Source organism: Theropithecus gelada, chromosome 12 (genome assembly GCF_003255815.1).
Source record: "Theropithecus gelada isolate Dixy chromosome 12, Tgel_1.0, whole genome shotgun sequence".
In the NCBI taxonomy this organism is placed as follows: domain Eukaryota; kingdom Metazoa; phylum Chordata; class Mammalia; order Primates; family Cercopithecidae; genus Theropithecus; species Theropithecus gelada.
Window position 1 is genome coordinate 46,737,416 of NC_037680.1, and position 19,705 is coordinate 46,757,120.

General features: G+C 42.0%; 1 protein-coding gene across 1 annotated transcript in view; it reads left to right on the top strand.

Annotated features, from left to right (window-relative positions):
* MYO3B (myosin IIIB) overlaps positions 1-19,705 on the top strand; it is a 489,035-nt gene that overhangs the window by 158,984 nt on the left and 310,346 nt on the right. Inside the window, exon 8 of the mRNA XM_025405350.1 lies at positions 3,070-3,135. Within this exon, the coding sequence (XP_025261135.1) occupies positions 3,070-3,135 (66 nt within the window). The remainder of the gene's footprint in view (positions 1-3,069; positions 3,136-19,705) is intronic.

Here is a 19,705-nt window from a genome sequence, read left to right on the forward strand (position 1 = left end):
GAGGTTCCCTTAACCAACTTTCTATGATGCTGGGCTCCAAAGAAGATGTTTCCTTGTGTGATGGTTATGTGAAGCCATAGAGGGTTGGCGGTGACCCGGGTGAGTGGCGGTTTGCTACCATTCTCCTCAGGCCAACAACTAAACAATACCCCCTGTGCATATTTCCTGTGGAGAAAGAGACTGAAAACAGGAAGGTACATTGTTCTCTATATTAAAGTGGATATTCACCATCTATTTCTCACTGGACCCTTGCCAGGTCACTCTCTGCTTATGGAAGAGAGATGCCCCTTCCCTGCTGGGCTGGCCAGTGTTGAGCCTACTAGTGTCATTTCAGTCAAATCTGTTCAATCTGTCTACAAATGACTTAGTCACGGTGAACTGCTTTGGAGGTGAATTAAGTCTATTAGACAGTGGATTGCTTAGGCAGCTCTTCTCTGTGGGACTGACCTCAGTGAGAACAGAATGATCAGTTAACCTGAGAAGATCAAGGGAAGTACAAATCCTGGAAAGTGCTGTAGAGATGATCTAGGATAACCGACTCACTGAAAGATACAGCACCAAAGCTGCCCACAGAGGTGAGCTGGCAGGGCACGTGGATGTAAAACCTCAGATAGCCACAGGCAGTAAGAACTGCCGAGCCAAACTAGCATTGAAGCTGAAGTTATGTGATGGTACTACGGAAAGATGAAGGCATATATTGTTGAATGGAGTGAATGAGATAAAGAGGCAGCCTCCTCCTTTGTCTCTGATCCAGGAGAAGGGGGAAAAAAATTAACTGCTATTCTTTCTGGGTCATACACAGATAATTTACTGGTTTTTGAATTATAAGATGTGAAGGGTAACTAAATTCATATGCAGAACAGATAAATCATCTCCTTCCTCTAATCATTCTTCCTCCTCACCTTATCCTTTCCTGCTGCTCTCTCTTCAGATCCAAAAGATCATATATAGTCTAGCCTCAAAGTTACTTTTTTTGGACTTACTATGCTTTTTTATGTCCCTATGTCTTGGCACATGTTGTTTTCTGAGCCTGAAATAGCTTCACTCTCCTTCTGTATCTTGAAAAATCCACTCTAATTTTCAGGAGCCAGCTCAAGTTTATCTTCTTTATAAAGTATTTTGGGACTCCCTAGATGGAGTAAGCAGCACCTTAATTATTCTACGCACGCACCATGCTTGTGCTTCTAGTATGTCACTTATTGTATTATGTTCTCATCATATGGTAGGAAAATACTCGGAAAGGTTATCTCACTGAGGATTAGACTCAGCTGCATGTACTAGTGGCTTGCAGAAAACGGAAGACTATTTCTCTCTTACAAAGGAAGATTAGGGGGAAGCAGAGTAAAGCTGGTATGGCAGCTTTGCAATGTCATCATGAATCCAGTTTTCTATCTGTTTGCTTTATCATACTCAGCTCATAGTTTTCATTTTCAAGTTCATCTTGAAATTGATGTACTCAATGGCTGCTCAAGCTCCAGCCATCATACCCATGCTCTAAAAAGAAAGAAGGGGGAAGAGGAAGAATGTCATGTCTCCCCTCTTTTAAGGAGACTTTCTGGAAATACCATATAATAATTCTATTTATAAATCATTGACTAGAACTCGGTCACAGAACCACATCTAGCCGTGAAGAACTCAAGAAATTATGATCTTTATTATGGCAGCAGTATGCTGAATTAAAAATTGCGCCATAAGAAATGAGAAGATAATGGATGTCGAGGGACAACTTGTGGTCACATTGTCTGATATATATTTATTTCTGGTAATTCCTGCTGCTTCCCATTCCTCTGCCTATTGAATCTGAGCAATCCATGGCTTTAGGAAGCAGTTGGAATTCCAGGTCAAAACAAGGATCACATGTGATGGCTTTAAAATTTATAGCCATAATTCAGGTGTGCAGAACTGTCACCTTCTTCATTTTCTGAACTTGAGTTGCCCACAAGCCCCTATTTCCATGTATTGCTAGAAAAAACTCTCATCAATTAAAGGTAATGTAGTCACTTCTGTTTTAAAATCAGTTCTCTTTGGGGTATTCAATCAAATTCAGGGCTCTTCCCCCATGCCCCACCCCCCCCCTTTTTGCCCTCTCACCAGGAGGTGGTCTGGTTATCTAACATTCTTTCTGCCATTCTCTCATTCTCTTGGACCTCCAATTATTAGGTATGGTATATATCTGTCTCCTTCTCTACCCGTGAACTTCACAGAGTCTGGGGCATTGTTCTGACTGTTTGACTTTCTCCAGTGCTTGTTGCAGAAGTTGATACATAGGAAATAGTTAAAAATGTGACTATTGGCCGGGCACGGTGGCTCAAGCCTGTAATCCCAGCACTTTGGGAGGCCGAGACGGGCGGATCACGAGGTCAGGAGATCGAGACCATCCTGGCGAACACGGTGAAACCCTGTCTCTACTAAAAAATACAAAAAAAAACTAGCCGGGCGTGGTGGCGGGCGCCTGTAGTCCCAACTACTTGGGAGGCTGAGGCAGGAGAATGGCGTGAACCCGGGAGGCGGAGCTTGCAGTGAGCTGAGATCCGGCCATTGCACTCCAGCCTGGGCGGCAGAGCGAGACTCCGTCTCAAAAAAAAAAAAAAAAAAAAAAAAAAAGTGACTATGAATTTATGAGTATATTTTAAATGCATCACATAATTAATTCAAATGGTACCATAATGATCTGAAAATCCTGTACAATTAAAAGTCTATTTCACTAAAGCCCCTGGCACTATGTTTATAGCTTTCTTATAGCACTAATAATCCTCAGTTCTGTTATAGTAGTTTGTGCGCTTGCCTCACCCCTCATTAGTGTATCTGCTTCTGGAAGAATGTTCCTGATCTTTGTAACTTTCACAGGTCCTGAGAAGGCCAGGGACATAGTAGGTCTTCAGTCAATGAAAATGAATGACTACAGGAATAGGGGTTGGCACTTTATAATCCACCACTAAAAAATGACTCTTATATGAGAACAAACAGATTTTATTAGAGCTGTTTAGAACGATATCAATAAAAACAAGTTGATATTTTGCCTTTAATGAAACTCTTTTTTTTAAGAAAAAATTGCTGTTGTTTTTTCAGAAATCCTCCACCGACTTTACTTCATCCAGAAAAATGGTGTGAAGAATTCAACCACTTTATTTCACAGTGAGTATTTCTTCCACTAAAAATTGCATATCTAGCAAGGCCTTGATCAGTGATTGCAGAAATCCAGGCTGTGGAATTTACTTGGCACTAGAGGTTGTTATGCCTGTTAGCACATTATGACTCAGGGTTTGTTTTAGTAAATGATAGAACATCCCTTTGCAAGATGTGAAAGGTAAGGCATTCCATTTGACTCTCAGTTATAATAAGTCCTTCTTATCATATGGATCACATTTATCGGAGAACCTACTTTGTCCTAGGGCAAATACTGACAACTTGTCATGTTTAATGGGAAGAGATGAAACATCTAAAAATCCGATGCGCACACTAGGACTAAAGAGAAGGCAGAAGGTAGTAGCCTCCAACAGAGTTTTTGCAGTGTGAAAGTTGGGCTTGCTCTAGGATCTGTGGCTTGGGAACAAGGGTCCAGTTTCCAAGATGACTGAGGGGCAAAGTAGAATCTCAGGCCTGGGGTGCCAAGGTAAGGTATCCCAACCAAGGCTGTAAGGTATGAGGAACAAAATGAAGGCCAGGCTGATGGTGTGACATACCTGGTAGGAGCTATGTCACTAGGCAAGAATTACTGGGACTCAGACAGGAGTAGAATCAACAGTGAAACCAACAGTGGCTCAGTGTTGGGGTCATGAGCTTTTGGACCACACCAGTCCTAAATCTGAAAAAGATACTCAGACTACTGGAGGGGGTTACAAGACCCCAAGCTAGGGGCCTGGTGAATTGTGGGGACAGGAATCTAGACCAGGCATTACCAACCGTACCAAGGCACAGGAGCTTGGAAGAAGTGCTGTGGGATCTAGCATATCAAACAAGGTGTTCAGAGGTCATGGGAGGAGAAAAGAAGTGACCAAAATAGCTGATAAACAAGAAGCGGGGAAGGGTCAACACACATTTTTCTAATTTATGCCTCTGTGCAAACTTAGCTTTCACAAAGAAGCCAGGCAATAAAGCAAAGTGGGTCTTTTGATCATCTTCCTTAATAAATCACAATGCAGATCAACAATCACTTATCCATAATTCCAAAATCCAAAGAGCTCCAAAAGATAAAAGTTATTTTGTAGTCGAGTCATTTAACAGAAAAACCTAACCTTACATGAACTGATTTGGTTAACTGTGAGGCTATTTATAGTTGTTATTTATCTTACTTAATGTGAATATTCATGTGTTTGGCGGCAGATATATTTGTTTGATTATAGTGTGCTGCCCCAGATCCTGCTGGGGCTGTGACATAATATACAGTAAATGTACCAGTTTACCTTTCTAAAATTCGATAGAATTCTGAATTCCAAAATACATTTGACTCCATGGGGTTTGTGCAAACAGCTATGAACCTGTATTTCATTTTCATTTTAATTTCAAATATAGTACAGTTGAGGGTCCCTGAATTCGTTTGCTTGTCCCTTCCCTCCTGAACTTTTGCCATGTTCCTCAGGAAAGGGGAGTGGAAAAGAACTCAAAGAACCCTACTAAGAAAGACTGTGTTGGAACATGACCATGAAGTTGAAGGCCAGGGGTGGAGGGTATCTCGTTGCCCCTTCAGCCCCACATTGACATTTTTGCCCTGGCTGCAGAATGCACTAGGAGCAGCCACAAGTCAAAGGTGATGGTGTCAGGCCATGTTGAGAGGAAAAACAGATACTTGTAGGAGGAATGATGCTCACATAAGAGCAGTGGAAGAGCCACTTCCAGAGGTTTGGGACCCAAAAGACTAGGCAGAGAAAACTAAAGAGCTGAAGACATGCTGGTAGCTTGGGACCACATTCCGGACCACCCCAAGGAAAGAAATCTGGGAGCTAAGGTTCCAATGATTTTGCTGGTAAAGGCTGGATCCAAAGACTTTTCCTTTTCATTTCATTGCTGCACAGAGATACCCTTGACTGACCTTGTCTAAGCTGTTGTCCTAGAAAAATCCATTACATATTCACTAATACAGCTTCCCATACCAAACTCTCCTGATGCCTCTAAAAAATGTGATTAGACTCACAAAACTTTGGCTTATGTATTTTTTTTCAAGAGTATGTTTGTAATCATAAACTAAGCACAGTATTCCTTGGATGGATTTGAGAATAAAGGTACATAATTGATGACAGGGATTGGACTACACATAATGCAGTTGACTCTTAAACAATGCAGGGGTTAGGGGTGCTGACTACCCACCACCTTGTGAAGTCAAACATTGCCTATAACTTTTGACTCTCCAAAATCTTAACTACTGATAGCTTACTGTTGACTGGAAGCTGTGCCGATAACATAAGCTGTTGATTAATACATATTTTATATGTTATATGTTTTATATACTGTATTCTTACAATAAAGTAAACTAGAGAAAAGAAAATGTCATTAGGAAAGTCATAAGGAAGAGAAATGCGTTTACTGTTCATTACTTGGAAGTGGATCATCGTAAAGGTCTTTGTCCTCATCTTTTTCACGTTGAATAGGCTGAGGAGGAGGAAGAAGACGAGGGGTTGGTTCCGCTGTCTCAGGGTTAGCAGAGGTGGAAGAAAATCCACGTGTAAGTGCATCCGTGCAGTTCAAATCCATGTTGTTCAAGGGTCAACTATGCAGAAATTCCTCCCTAACACTGATGGTTCCTTATGGCAAATCCTATTATACACCAATTCAGATCTGCTATGTTTTTCCAATTCTGAGAATTTCAGATGCACTCATTCTAAGTTGCAAAAGGTCTTGAATACTAGAATGGAGGACTAAACACAGAAAACGATGCCTTTGAATGTGCATACTATCAGGAGCAAAGCAAAAAGCATCCTGTTGAAATTGCAGGGGAGGGAGAGTCTGGAAAATTTATAATGAATCAGGAAGGCAATTAGAAATTAAGTGATTATGTGGTTTATTCCTAGTTTAAGATGGATATATGTCATCAGTCTTCTTTTTGTTTAATGAGTTGTCTTTACAATTTTTTATTACTGAAAAATTTTATATAGTAGGTGTTCATAGATTCCTTACGCACCTCAGCCCTCCAATCCTGCTTTCCCATAACATCTTAGGTTCTTCAACCATAAATTCTTCTGCAATATTTTTGGGAATATTTCTCAAAATTGGGGACTGATTATTATATTACATATCTTTAAATAGAAGCCTGCCCACCATTCCCAAATAATATACTTTCTTTTTTCTTTTTTTTTTTTGAGACAGTCTCACTGTGTTGCCCAGGCTGGAATGCAGTGGCATGATCATGGCTCACTGCAACCTTGGCCTCCTGGGATCAAGTGATTCATATGCCTCAGCTGCCCGTGTAGCTGGAATTACAGCTGTGTGCCACCAGGACCAGTTAGTTTTTGTATTTTTAGCAGAGATGGGGTTTCACCATGTTGGCCAGGTTGGTCTCAAACTCCTGACCTCAAGTGATCTGCCCACCTCAGCCTCCCAAAGTGCTGGGATTACAGGCGTGAGCCACTGAGCCCAGCCCCAGATAATATCCTCTCATTTCGTAGGGGAGACTGCTGACACTAGGCTGCCGTTACTCAGCCTATCAAATGCAGTTTGACCAAATGCCATTCATTATATTTATTCAGATCTCTAATTCAATATAAACAATGATACTCACTGGTTTTGAAATGTCTGTTTAAAGAGAGAGGCTTAGTTTGTTTTTATACTTATCTTGCTTGTATTAGGAGGCAAGGGAAAGAAAGATGGAGGATTAAGACCTTCAGATTATAAGCTTTTCATTATTGGAGGGACTGGGCTGGAGAAGATGATTATCTGGTAATTTTAGGAAAATTTCTTTTAACCTGAATTATACAGATAATTGCTTCAGTTCCCTTTGTAAACCAAGCCACAGTAAATCTAATTGTTTCTCTTTAAAGAATAAATAGGACTAAAAGTTCCTTAACGGCTTTAAGACCTTTAATACTTTGTCCTCAAGTGACTGCTGAGCCGTAACAGAGTCGATTCAATACTCTAGGTCTTTTTTAGTCCATGCTGGTTACTACCCACCAAAAGATTTTGTATTACTGCTGCAGGGATCTGAACAAGCTGGTCTGGCTGCAGCCTCGTGATTATAGCTATGTAGACAGGGGACAGGGGTGTTTGTGTGTGCACGTGCATATGCGTGTAGGAGGGCCAGGGAGGTAGGAAAGCAGGAGCACCGGGGATGTGGCTTAGTGTGTTTCACATTTATTTCCAGCCTCCTTAATTTGGGAGATAGTAGGAGAGATTTTTTAAAACATCTAAAAGTCTAAAATACTTTTAGTAAACCTGTTTGGGGCATTTTAAAAGAAGCATCAGCCTGTTTGGTTCTGAACCTTTGGTTGTTAGTGATAATTGATTCATTTATACGTATTAGTTATGCATTTGTCAAAGCATGATTCCTGACAGCTTAGTTATGATAAATTAAATGCAATGTGCACATAAATTCTGCACTGCTTTTTATCCATATGCTAGGACCCTGCTTGATGTGTTTTGTCACCTCTATAATGTGTGGTTGGCTTTGTAGAGATTTCATTATCAGCCCTTTCCCCTATGACTAAAGCTATTTGCATAACAAGTTTATCTGGTTCAAGTACCAGCCAGACTTCTGCTTGGTCAGGAGGCTCCATTCAGAAGTAGCCTTTTGATAAGATAAAAATAATTTTCATTTTGTCAACTTCACCTTGGTCCTAATGGATGCCACTTTTCTTTTTAAGTTCAAACTAATTTCAGGTCTTTGGAACAAATTACAAATATACTTTCCAAGTCATTAATCAGAAAGTATTTGTGAGCTATGCTTTCTCATTTTGCCTCTAAAACTTTAGGGGTTTTATTAGGAATTAAATTTAGGACCTCATCATCAATGGCCCTTGAGCCGATTAGTGAGACAATCAAGATGGATTTCTCTTGGTCAAGGGCAGTTCCACCAACAGCATCATGGCTCCTCAGCTTTGGATTTAATAATGACTTGAACTATATGGTCACCTGCACATGAACTGTTCTTGGAGTGGTTCGCTTGGGTGGTATAAGGGAGAAAAAGTAGTATCTTTTCCTCACCTATTGTGAGGTTAATGGCTGACATTCCTATAACAAAAGACAGATTAATAAGAGAAAAGTGAAACAAATGTATTTAATGTAAGTTTTATGTGACACAGGAGCCTTCACTCAAAAACCGAGTGAAAACTACTTTTGTGGTTAGGTTTAATGAATGATGGACAGTTGTATAGAAGTATGATTGAACAAAAAAGGGGTATGATCTAATGGTACTCAACTGGGGGAAACTTGGCAAGTGCTCAGATTCTTCTCAGCCTCTCTGTGTAACATTTCTTCCTTCTGATTATAGGGCAGGTCACCCCTCACAAGAAGATCTTCAAGAGAGAGGGGCTGGGAGAAGGTCAGAGGGACCTTTCTGTGTTTGTGGTTTTCTTAATTGTCTTCTGCTTAAAATACTCAGTATGCTGAGGAGCCTTGTTTTGGGGTAGCGTTTCCTGAACTGCATCAGCATCTAGCATACTGGAGTGTCTATTTCTCATTTCCCAGAGTGAGCATTGTGGCTGAGCCCTGCCATTTAGTCACAAATGTTGAAGCAGCCTTTCCTATCCCTCTAAATGACATTCAAATGGGTATAAGCAGTTGCACTGAATGTTAACAAGATCACTCTGAGCCATAAAACTACGAAGACTAATGGTCATTTGCATATGTTTATTCTTTAAAAATTGAAACTCAGATCTGGAACACTTCTTTCACTGTAGGCCTGAATGCTGATAAAGCTAACCATTTTGGGGTGGTTGTTTGCTTGACATTGATTGTATTTCCCTAAAGGCAACAATTCTCAGCTCTTAGCCTTTCTCCATTTTGTGTTTCAAGGCTGCTTAATTCCACATGGCTTTATAGTGTCAATGAACAACACACTTGCAATGATAAATATCGTAACTCAGTGATTAAGTTCCACAAATATTCTTGGCTGTTTAAGTCTTGTTGGATTCTCAGGAGGCCATGTGAAGGGTTAATACTTCCTAGAGTAGAAGGATACAATAACCTTTATTTACATTACTTCACAAATTCGTAATTTTAATTAAAATGAGCAGTGGTATCTCTAGTGACAGACTCTCTCCATTTTAGATTTATTTAGCCAATCATTAGCTATTATGATTTCTTGAATTAATTAGCATCTCTTGAGCTACAGGGAATTAATGAATTAATAAAAACTCATGGAGAAGCTCAAAATTAACACAAAAAAAGTTAACCCCCCCAAAATTATCCACTCCTCACTTAACATATATTGATCAATATGCTTATAAATGCAACTCAAATCCTTTCTTATTTTGAAATATTGGGATTTTGTTTTTCATGAGAAGAACAAATAAAGCTATGTGTGAATTTCAAGGTTATATCTCCCTGAAGAACATCTAATTTAGATTACCTAATAGATCATCTAAAGACTCCAAGGGCCTGATTTGATCTCACTTATACCCTACTTATAAAGTCAGCTAATAAAATCTGATTTTCTCATAGTGTAAACCAGGAAGCAGTTCAGTGTGACTTGAAGTTTGAAACATGGTACTCACATATACCTCAAATATTCTAGGAATACATCCTGTCTTCTTAGGAACCATGGCAATGTGAGATAAATGAAGGTTTAGCCTCATACAAAATAAGAAAAAGGCATAGTAACGTGAGTAATCTAGACTGTTGTCAGCGTATCCTGTTTATTTCCTCACAGATGCTGGGTTTAGATCTTGTGAGAAACCAGATCTGTAGCATATGTCATAGATTTTATGTTAGTGCTTGTGACACATTACGTTAGCTGACTTTTGTAGCTGCTGTGGATTCATTAAATTATGTCTGTACCATTTTCTCAATACTGGCTTTTCTTTCTTCTTTTAAAAAAAATTACACTTGATTTTCATACTGTAAATCGAAAAGACTCTATAATTGAAATAATAGAAAGTGAGGGTGAACGCTGCATTGTCTGTGTGTGCTTGTGCCTGGTGGTGGTGGCTCACACATTCGCCTCTCCCCAGAGTGCCGCCTGGATCATCACCAGGAAGAGGCAGCTGTGGAAGAGCAGTGCTATAGCATGTATATCCAGCTGTGTCACTTGCTGGCTGTGTAATCTTGGAAAAGATATTTAACCTGTTTGACTGCAGGTCCTCAGTTGTCAAATTGGGGCTGAGAGTAGTATCACTGCGAGGATTAAATTACATAATGTATATGTAGCGCTTGACAAATAATAATAATTAACATACGTAACTCTTTTTTTTTTTTTGAGATGGAGTCCTGCTGTGTTGCCAGGATGGAGTGCAGTGGCATGGTCTCAGCTCACTGCAACCTCCTGGGTTCAAGCGATTCTCCTGCCTCAGCCTCCCAAGTAGCTGGGATTACAGGCACGTGCCACCATGCCCAGCTAATTTTTGTATTTTTAGTAGAGATGGGGTTTCACCACGTTGGCCAGACTGGTCTTGAACTCCTGACCTCGTGATCCACCTGCCTTGGCCTCCCAAAGTGCTGGGATTACAGGCGTGAGCCACCGCACCGGGCCTATATGTAACTCTTATGCTAGGCACTCTTCTCTTCGTGTTGTATAATTAATCCTCTTAATTCTATGAAGTAGTTCTAATATTATCCTTATTTTATGGAAATTAAGGTAAAAAGAGGCCAAGAGTTCCAAGACCACAGCTAGTAAGTGGTGGAGCTGGAATTTGCACCCCAGAAAATTTGTTCCAGAGTTCACACTCAACCAGCAGTAGAGATTATTTTTATTACCCTTTGCATTTGGTCTGTGCTGCCATTCTGAAACTGTGTTTTGAAAGTGGCAATGACTTTCTCTTCTTTGACGCCAATGTGGTGTTTCAATCCGTTGTCCACTGTCTCTTTATTTAGACTTCAGCTCACTTACTTCCGCAGTTCAGGCCTCTAACACACACACACACACCCCTCCACCCCTGCTTAATGGCAACAGCTCCCTCAACCTGAGATAACTGGCTGCAACAGGAGTCAAGACAGAATCAAGCCAGATGTGGTGGCTTATGACTGAAATCCTAGCACTTTGTGGGGCTGAGGTGAGAGGATCGCTTGAGACCAGGAGTTTGAGCCTGGGCAACAAAGTGAGACCCTGTCTCCACAAAAAATTTTAAAATTAGCCAGGCGTGGTGGTGTGTGCCTATATAGTCCCAGCTACCAAGGAGATTGAAGCGGGAGGATCCCCTGAGCCACAGGAGTTTGAGGTTATAGTGAGCGAATTGTGCCATTGCACTCTAGCCTAAATGATGAAAAGAGACTTTGTTTCCAAAAAAAAAAAAAAAAATTTGACGCAGGCTCACCTTCACTTCTTTGCTCAAACCCTACCTTCCCCACATGGCCCGGGGAATACCTTCTCCAAGTTGAGTATCTCTCTCTGCTGTCAGCCAGCCACAGTCTTCTCCATGGGGAAGGAACAGTGGGAATGAAAATGGATGCCTGGACTCTGGGAGGCAGAATCCACAGTGCTTGGTAACTATAGGAGGAGACAGGTACCACAGAGAGGGAAGAGTTAAACATGACTCCAGTGTTTTCAGAATGGAAACAGGGCTTTTTGAAAATATATGTTGGAGAGATTAAGAGCACAGGATCTAAAGTCAAATTGTATTCTAGCACTGCCTATTAGATTTTTGGTTTTGAACAAGTCACTTAACTTTTCTGAGCCTCAATTTCCTCATCTGCAAAATGAGAATAATAATACTTCTCTAATAATAACAGTTGGCATTAAGATCAAGTCCGTATGTGATAGAAAACCCAAAAAAAAGTGGCTTTGAAGAATTAGACTTTTATTTTTCTCTCACATGAAATCAGCTGGGAGTTAGGCCACATATGTACTGCTGGTGTGGCAGGGCCACATGGCAGCCACCTGCGCTCCTGCCCTCAAGCTGCCCCACCAAATATGATTTCCATTCCCGTGGAACCTCAGGGGCCAAGATGGCTGCTGGAGCTCTGATATTCACATACGTATTTTAGCTAGAAAGAGAGAAAAATGCAAGTCTCCTTACCTTAAGACTCTCTGGGCTGGGTGTGGTGGCTCACGCCTGTAATCTTAACACTTTGGGAGACCGAGGCGGGCAGATCACAAGGTCAGGGGTTCAAGACCAGCCTGGCCAACATGTGAAACCCCGTCTCTACTAAAAATACAAAAATTAGCCAGGTATGGTGGTGGGCACCTGTAATCCCAGCTACTCGGGAGGCTGAGGCAAGAGAATTGCTTGAATCCGGGAGGCGGAGGTTGCAGTGAGCTGAGATTGCACCACTGCACGCTAGCCTGGGTGGCAGAGAAGGACTCCATCTCTGGGGCAGTGGTGGGGAGGCTCTCTGGCAGTTTCACACAATGTATCATTAGCTACAACTTTATCACATGGCCACACCTAGCTGCAAAGGAAGCTAAGAAATACAGTCCTCTGACTGGGCAGCAGTGGACCCAGGTCACTACTGGGGCTCTATCCCTAAGTAAAGGGGAGAGTGTATGGACAGGAAGCAATCTGCATCATGCTACTTTATAGGGTGACTGAGAATTAAGTGAGATACAGAGTGAAAGCTCAGCAAATACTAGTGATGAGTATATTATTATCAAATGAATAGTATCAAATGACAGTGATGAATACTATAACTCACAATAGTGATGCTATCCAAAGAAACGTACGAGTCAGGGAGGGAAACTATAGGGCCCAGAGGGGGATGAATCACAACAGAGAGGATCTTGAGGAGTACCTGTCAGGATCCCTCTGAACCCCAGGGCTGACGTGTGGCCTATGGGGAGAGATAAGGAAAGTAAGGACAAGGTGGGAGCAGTAGGATGTCCGTGTTGACACCTTTCCCCGTCTTCTCCTAAGAGCTGTGATGTCTTCCTAGTTCAGTGCAAAGCTCCCAGCTTCCTGCCTGCTCTTCCATTCTCTGCTGCTTCTGTTATAGTGCTTCCACAGGCTCTGGTGCAGAAGGAAATCTGGCTCTGGGTCAGTTAGAATTTTAATTAAAAATGGAAATGCAGGCTCATGTCACCAGTACTACATTCTTTCAGCCCGGCGATGATTTCTGGCAGGGATAAAAATAACAGACATAGCCCTTTGGCACTAATGAAGAAAGGGGTGTATGTGTGGGTGTGTTTTAATGAATTAAAAATTTATAACCGAAAATTTAGATACACTAAGTCATCATAGATTCTCTTGGTCTTATGTGCTTTTGGGCATATGTGCGGCTTCCACCACCTTCTTAGTATTTTAATTCAGAACTTTCTAGGGTCATCAAATGCATAATATTTAGCTGTCATACCAGCTTAGTGAATGGAGGGGGAAATCTCATAATTTATTTTTAGTATGAAGGGCTATTTAATGATTTTTTTAAAGAATAATTTTATTTAAAAGCCCTTTTTTTAGTCTCGCTCTGTCACCCAGGCTGGAGTGCAGTGGCCGGATCTCAGCTCACTGCAAGCTCCGCCTCCCGGGTTCACGCCATTCTCCGGCCTCAGCCTCCCGAGTAGCTGGGACTTAAAAGCCCATATTTTAGTGAATAATGAGAATTTTTGCCTTTAAAAGAGGCCCAAAGGTGGAACCCTGAGGCTCAAGCAGTGCTTCACACACACGTACAGAAAACCTGGCTTCAATCCCCCATGTCATGGATCGAATTGTGTCCCCTCAAAATTCCTATATTGAGGTTCTAATCCTCAATATCTCAAATGGGGCCATTACAGATGTAACTATTTAAGATGAGGTCATACTGGAGTAGGATGGGCCCCACTCTAGTATGACTGGTGTGTTTTAAAATGGGGCAGTGTGTACACAGACACACAGATAAGATCATGTGAAGACTGGAGTTATGCTGTCTTAGGCCAAGAACTACCAGCAACTAGGAGAGAGACCCGGAACAGATTCTTCCCTAGTACTTCCAGAGGGAGAATAGCCCTGCCGACATCTTGATCTTGGAATTCTATCCCTCAGACTGGAGACAACCAATGTCTGTTGTTTAAGTCCCTCGGTTTGTGATACTTTATTACAGCAGCCCTAGGAAATGAATACACTCCATGACTGGGTAGTTACAGGACCTTAAGGCATTTGATCTTCCAAGACTTGTTTCCTAAGCTGTGGGATAGTAATATTCACCCATCTACCAGTGAGGATCATGTGTACCCTTGAATATTGTAGAGCAAGCTTGTCCAATCCTCAGCCCACGGTCCTCATGCGGCCTAGGACGGCTTTGAATGTGGCCCAACACAAATTTATAAACTTTCTTAAAACATTATGAGTTTTTGTTTTGTGATTTTTTTAAAGCTCATTAGCTATTGATAGTGTTCATGTATTTTATGTGTGGTAGAAGACAATTCTTCTTCCAGTATGGTCCAGGGAAGGCAAAAGATTGGACACCCCTATTGTAGAGCATCACTACAATGTCAAGTATTAATATGAAACCATAAAACCATAGTGTATTTTCTTCCCTCCCTACCTTCCTTTTTCTCTCTTTCATGTTATTTTTTGTTTAAATATGTATCATAAGGGTTATGTTAAATTCCTCCTCCTGAACCAACTGCACAGTAGTAAAAGTGGGGAATTTCTGTAATCATCAATGATTTGCTGGCCTTCATAGAGAACTTCAGGAACTAAATATGTACTGTACATTAAGATTTCTTAGTAACAAGTATCTCTCCATAAGGAACAAATTATAGAATGAGATGGCCAATTAGTGTCATCTTGCATCCCAGCACTGACCAACTGATCGCCTCCCTGCAATGCTGTGTTAGGGAGGATTCTGACACTGCATCTAGGATACAGCATCATAATCACTTAGTGATATTTGCTATGGGTCTGAACTGGAGTACTTGTAGCTCATACCTTTGTGGACCTACACTTTACATTTCTTTTTAATGGTGACCAAGTTCTTTGTTATGTGAAAATCTTTATTCATGGCAAAATTCATTTAGCCAAAGAAAGCAAATTGGCATACGTTCAACTAAATCAGCTGTAACCTAAAAATACCTGAGAGCTAAAATAAAAGTAGTTGAATAAATTTGGAGTTGTCTGTGTGAGGAGTACAGATAATAGTATTAACAGTAAGATTTATTTAAAGCTTACTGTCAGATGTTGTACATCTGACATGGTGAAATGCACTTTACTTGCATGATTTCAATGAATCCTCACTGCTGCCATATGAAGTAGGTTACTACTCACACAGGAAGCTGAGCTTCTTATAAATCAAGTGATGGGGGCGTGCGCGGTGGCTCACGCCTGTAATCCCAGCACTTTGGGAGGCTGAGGCAGGTGGGTCACTTGAGGTCAGGAGTTCCAGACCAGCCTGGCCAACACAGTGAAACCCTATCTCTACTGAAAATACAAAACTTACCCGGATGTGGTGGCATGTGCCTGTAATTCTAGCTACTTGGGAGGCTGAGGCATGAGAATCGCTTGAACCTGGGAGGTGGAGGTTCCACTGCATTCCAGCCTGGGTGATGGAGTGAGACTGTCTTGAAAAAAAAAAAAAAAGAAAAAGGAAACAAATCAAGTGATGGGTTTTAGGCCTCACAGCTGGCAGAGCTATCATTTAACACCAGGTCTGTGACATATTTCAATATCTGCTGTGACGCTTATGATGCTAGAGTGTGCATGCATGAATATGTGTGTTTGAGGTGAAATTCACATAAAATATTAACTGTCTTAAAGTGAACAATTCAGTGGCATTTAGCACATTCACAATGTGTGCAACCACCACTTTGATCTACTTCCAGAATGTTTTCATCACGCCACAAACTCCGCATCCATTAAACAGCTATTCCTCATTTCCTTCTCCCCTCCAGTCCCTGACAAACAGCAATCTGCTAGATTTACCTATTTTGGATATTTCATATAAATGGAATCATACAGTAGGTGACTCCCTTTTCTTAGTATAATATTTTTGGCCAGGTGCAGTGGTTCACACCTAGCACTTTGGGAGGCCAAGGTGGACAGATCATTTGAGTCCCAGAGTTTGAGACCAGCCTGGGCAACATAGCAAAACACTGTCTCTGTGAAAAAATGAAAATAAAGCAAAATATAATGTTTTTGAAGTTCGTCCATGTATCAGTATCACGTATCATTATTTCGTTCCTCTTTATGGCTAGATAATATTGTGTTGTTGTTGTTGTTTTGAGACAGAGTCTCGCTCTGCCACCCAGGCTGGAGTGCAATGGGGCAATCTCAGCTCACTGCAACCTCCGCCTCCCAGGTTCAAGCAATTCTCCTGCCTCAGCCTCCTGAGTAGCTGGGATTACAGGTGCCTGCTACTACACCCGGCTATTTTTTGTATGTTTAGTAGAGACGAGGTTTCACCATGTTGGCCAGACTGGTCTCGAACTGCTGACCTCAGGTGATCCTCCCACCTCAACCTCCCAAAGTGCTGGGATTACAGGTGTGAGCCACCGTACCCAGCCCATATTGTGTATATTTTGAGGCAGCATATCAGCATCCTATGTACCTCCTTCACCTGGAAATATGAAGAAAACCCAAGTCTGGCTACTGAGACACCTCCTCCATTTCCCCCTGTCATTCTCACATGGTGCCATGGATGAGCAGACTGCTAAAATATCAGGTGCTCTCCCTCTCCCTGGACATGGAGTGTTTGGATGTGGTCTTCTGCCCGCCTGATGCATGAGGCCAAAGCACCCACAGGCTCTAGATGTAGGAGAGCTGGCTATAGCTTAGCATATGTGCTTTCCCTAATCCACTTCTAGTAGTAGTTTTGTTATCTGGCTTTTTCTGGCTACCCAGAACATTCCATCTTATAGGTGCTGGGTGTTTCTGGGTGATGATTCAGATCTCTGCTCCAACTAGAGCAGCAGCTTTCGTAATACTCTCCCTGGATCTCATCACAAATTATCCTGCACAAAACAGTCAATGTGATCTTTCTGAATCCCTAAACTGATCAAGTCATGCCCTACTCATAATTATTCTGTGGCTTCTCAGTGCTTATAGGGTGCATTAAAACTCTTTAACACACAAGGCCATAAAGGATCTGCCCCTTTCTCTGCAATATCATTCTCTCCTCCAAACTCCCTGCACATTCTAGAAAAATTGAACAAGCGATGCTTCCCCTGACTGCCCCAGGAGGACTCAGAGGACTCTTCCTTCACGCTTTTATGTCAGCGTTGTGCCTTTTACATAACTTTATAATAGAGAGGGGAGAGGGAGCATGTCAAGCTATACTGGAAATATTTGTTTCCACGTCTGTCTCCCCACTCAAACTGTAGATTCCTTGAGAGCAGAGAATGTATCTTTACTGCTGCATATCCCCAATACCTAGCACAGTTCCGAGAACATGGCAGGAACTCAGTAAAGTAAATATCCGTTCCTTTTGAAGAACCATGAATTCTTTAGAGGAAGTGATACTCTTAAAATTATACACCCCATGGCCGGGTACGGTGGCTCACGCCTGTAATCTCAGCACTTTGGGAGGCTGAGGTGGGTAGATCACTTAATGTCAGGAGTTTGAGACCAGCCTAGCCAACATGGTGAAACCCTGTCTTTACTGAAAATACAAAAATTAGCCAGGCATGGTAGTGGGCACCTATAATCCCAGCTACTCAGGAGGCTGAGGCAGGAAATCACTGGAACCCAGGAGGTGGAGGTTGCAGTGAGCTGAGATTGCACCACTGCACTCCAGCCTGGACAACAGAGTGAGACCCTGTCTCAAACAAAAAAAAAGGAAAAAAAGAAAGAAAAAAATTACGTACGTCATATAATGGACCTAGTTAGAAGATGGATGTTAGAACTCATGATCTTTGGACAATCTCTTCTAATGACAAACACAATGCTAACGAAGAGAATAAGGGGTGGTAAAAGTGGTCAGATACACCTTCCTCTCCCAATATATACACACTATCCCAGAACAAAACTGAACATTTTTTTTTTCCTTCGAGACAGTGTCTTGCTCTGTTGCCCAGGCTGGAGTGCAGTGTGGCGATCTCGGCTCATTGCAGTCCCTACCTCCCAGGGTCAAGCAATCTTCCTACCTCAGCCTCCCAAGTAGCTGGGATTGCAGGCCCATGCACACCCAGCTAATTTTCTGTATTTTTAGTAGAGGCTGGGTTTTGCCATGTTGCTCAGGCTGGTCTCCAACTTGTGGGCTCAAGTGATCCGCCCGCCTCGACCTCCCAAAACCTGAAATTTTAACTGTAAGAAGAAACTTGATACGGATTGTTAAATTGATAGCTATGTGGTTAGCTGTGATTCTTTTCTGGTTGCATTGAATGCATGAAAATAATGCCAAAATGAATCTTCCCTGGCAATCTTAGTGGTTATTCCTCTCCAAAAACTTCTGCCCATTCCTCTTCATCCCTACCTTCCCTTATTTCCCACTACCAGCTCCTTCATCACATGGTTTAGAATTCCACAGAAAGGTTGAAGAGAAGCCACTTCTGAACTCTGGATTACAAGAAACATCACCATTTGAAGGCTGCCTTAGGGAAATATGCAGAGATGATGGGTAAAACTCGAGATGTGGAAAAGTTCAAGGCCTATGAATGCAACTTTACTTCCTCACTGTAAAATAAAATTAGGTTAAAATCAAGGTGTTGGCCGGGCGCGGTGGCTCAAGCCTGTAATCCCAGCACTTTGGGAGGCCGAGACGGGCGGATCACGAGGTCAGGAGATCGAGACCATCCTGGCTAACACGGTGAAACCCCGTCTCTACTAAAAAATACAAAAAACTAGCCGGGCGAAGTGGTGGGCGCCTGTGGTCCCAGCTACTCGGGAGGCTGAGGCAGGAGAATGGCGTGAACCCGGGAGGCGGAGCTTGCGGTGAGCTGAGATCCGGCCACCGCACTCCAGCCTGGGCGACAGAGCCAGACTCAGTCTCAAAAAAAAAAAAAAAAAAAAAAAATCAAGGTGTTGGCAGGGGAAAAAAGATTAGGGGCACATCTCACAGATGTTAATTTTGGCCATGTACATTAATATCTTAATACCTTAATATGATACATACATTAATAGCTTAATGGCTTCACACTAATAGATCTTACTAAAGAAAAATGATTTAGGATGGTAGTAAGCAGAAGAAATGATTGGATAAATTTGAATTTGAAGGATTTTTGCCTTTAGATGTTTCCATGGAAGATATTTTCTGTAAAGGTGATGCCTTAAGTTTATACTTTTCCAAACACGTGATATTGATAGGCCACATATATAAAGAAAAGCCCAAAAACATATTATGAAGGAAGGAAAGGAGAAAAGAAAAAAGAGAGGAAAGAAGGAAGGCAGGGAGGAAAGGAAGGCGGGGAGGGAGGGAGAGAGGGAGGAAGGAAGGAAGGCAGGCAGGCAGGCAGGCAGGCAGTTATATTCAGAATGTTCATTGTGATGGATGAGAATGGAACAAAAACATGAAGTGCTCAGCTGGGCTGAAGTCACAGGTCTGCAGGTGTCAAGAGCAGTGGTGGCTCCTTTGGGTAAAAAGACTAACAGGGCCCCAAACAAGACAGGATTCAGAGTTGGGACTCCTACTGGAAGCCAGTAAATGAGGTGGTTCATTTAGGCTGATAAAAAGTGTCTGGGAAAAAGAATGGGATAGGGGACGGGTTATGTGATCCTGTGCTCTAACTATAGCAACTTATTCCACATGTTCTCCATCGTCTGGAGTGATGCTCACCATCACC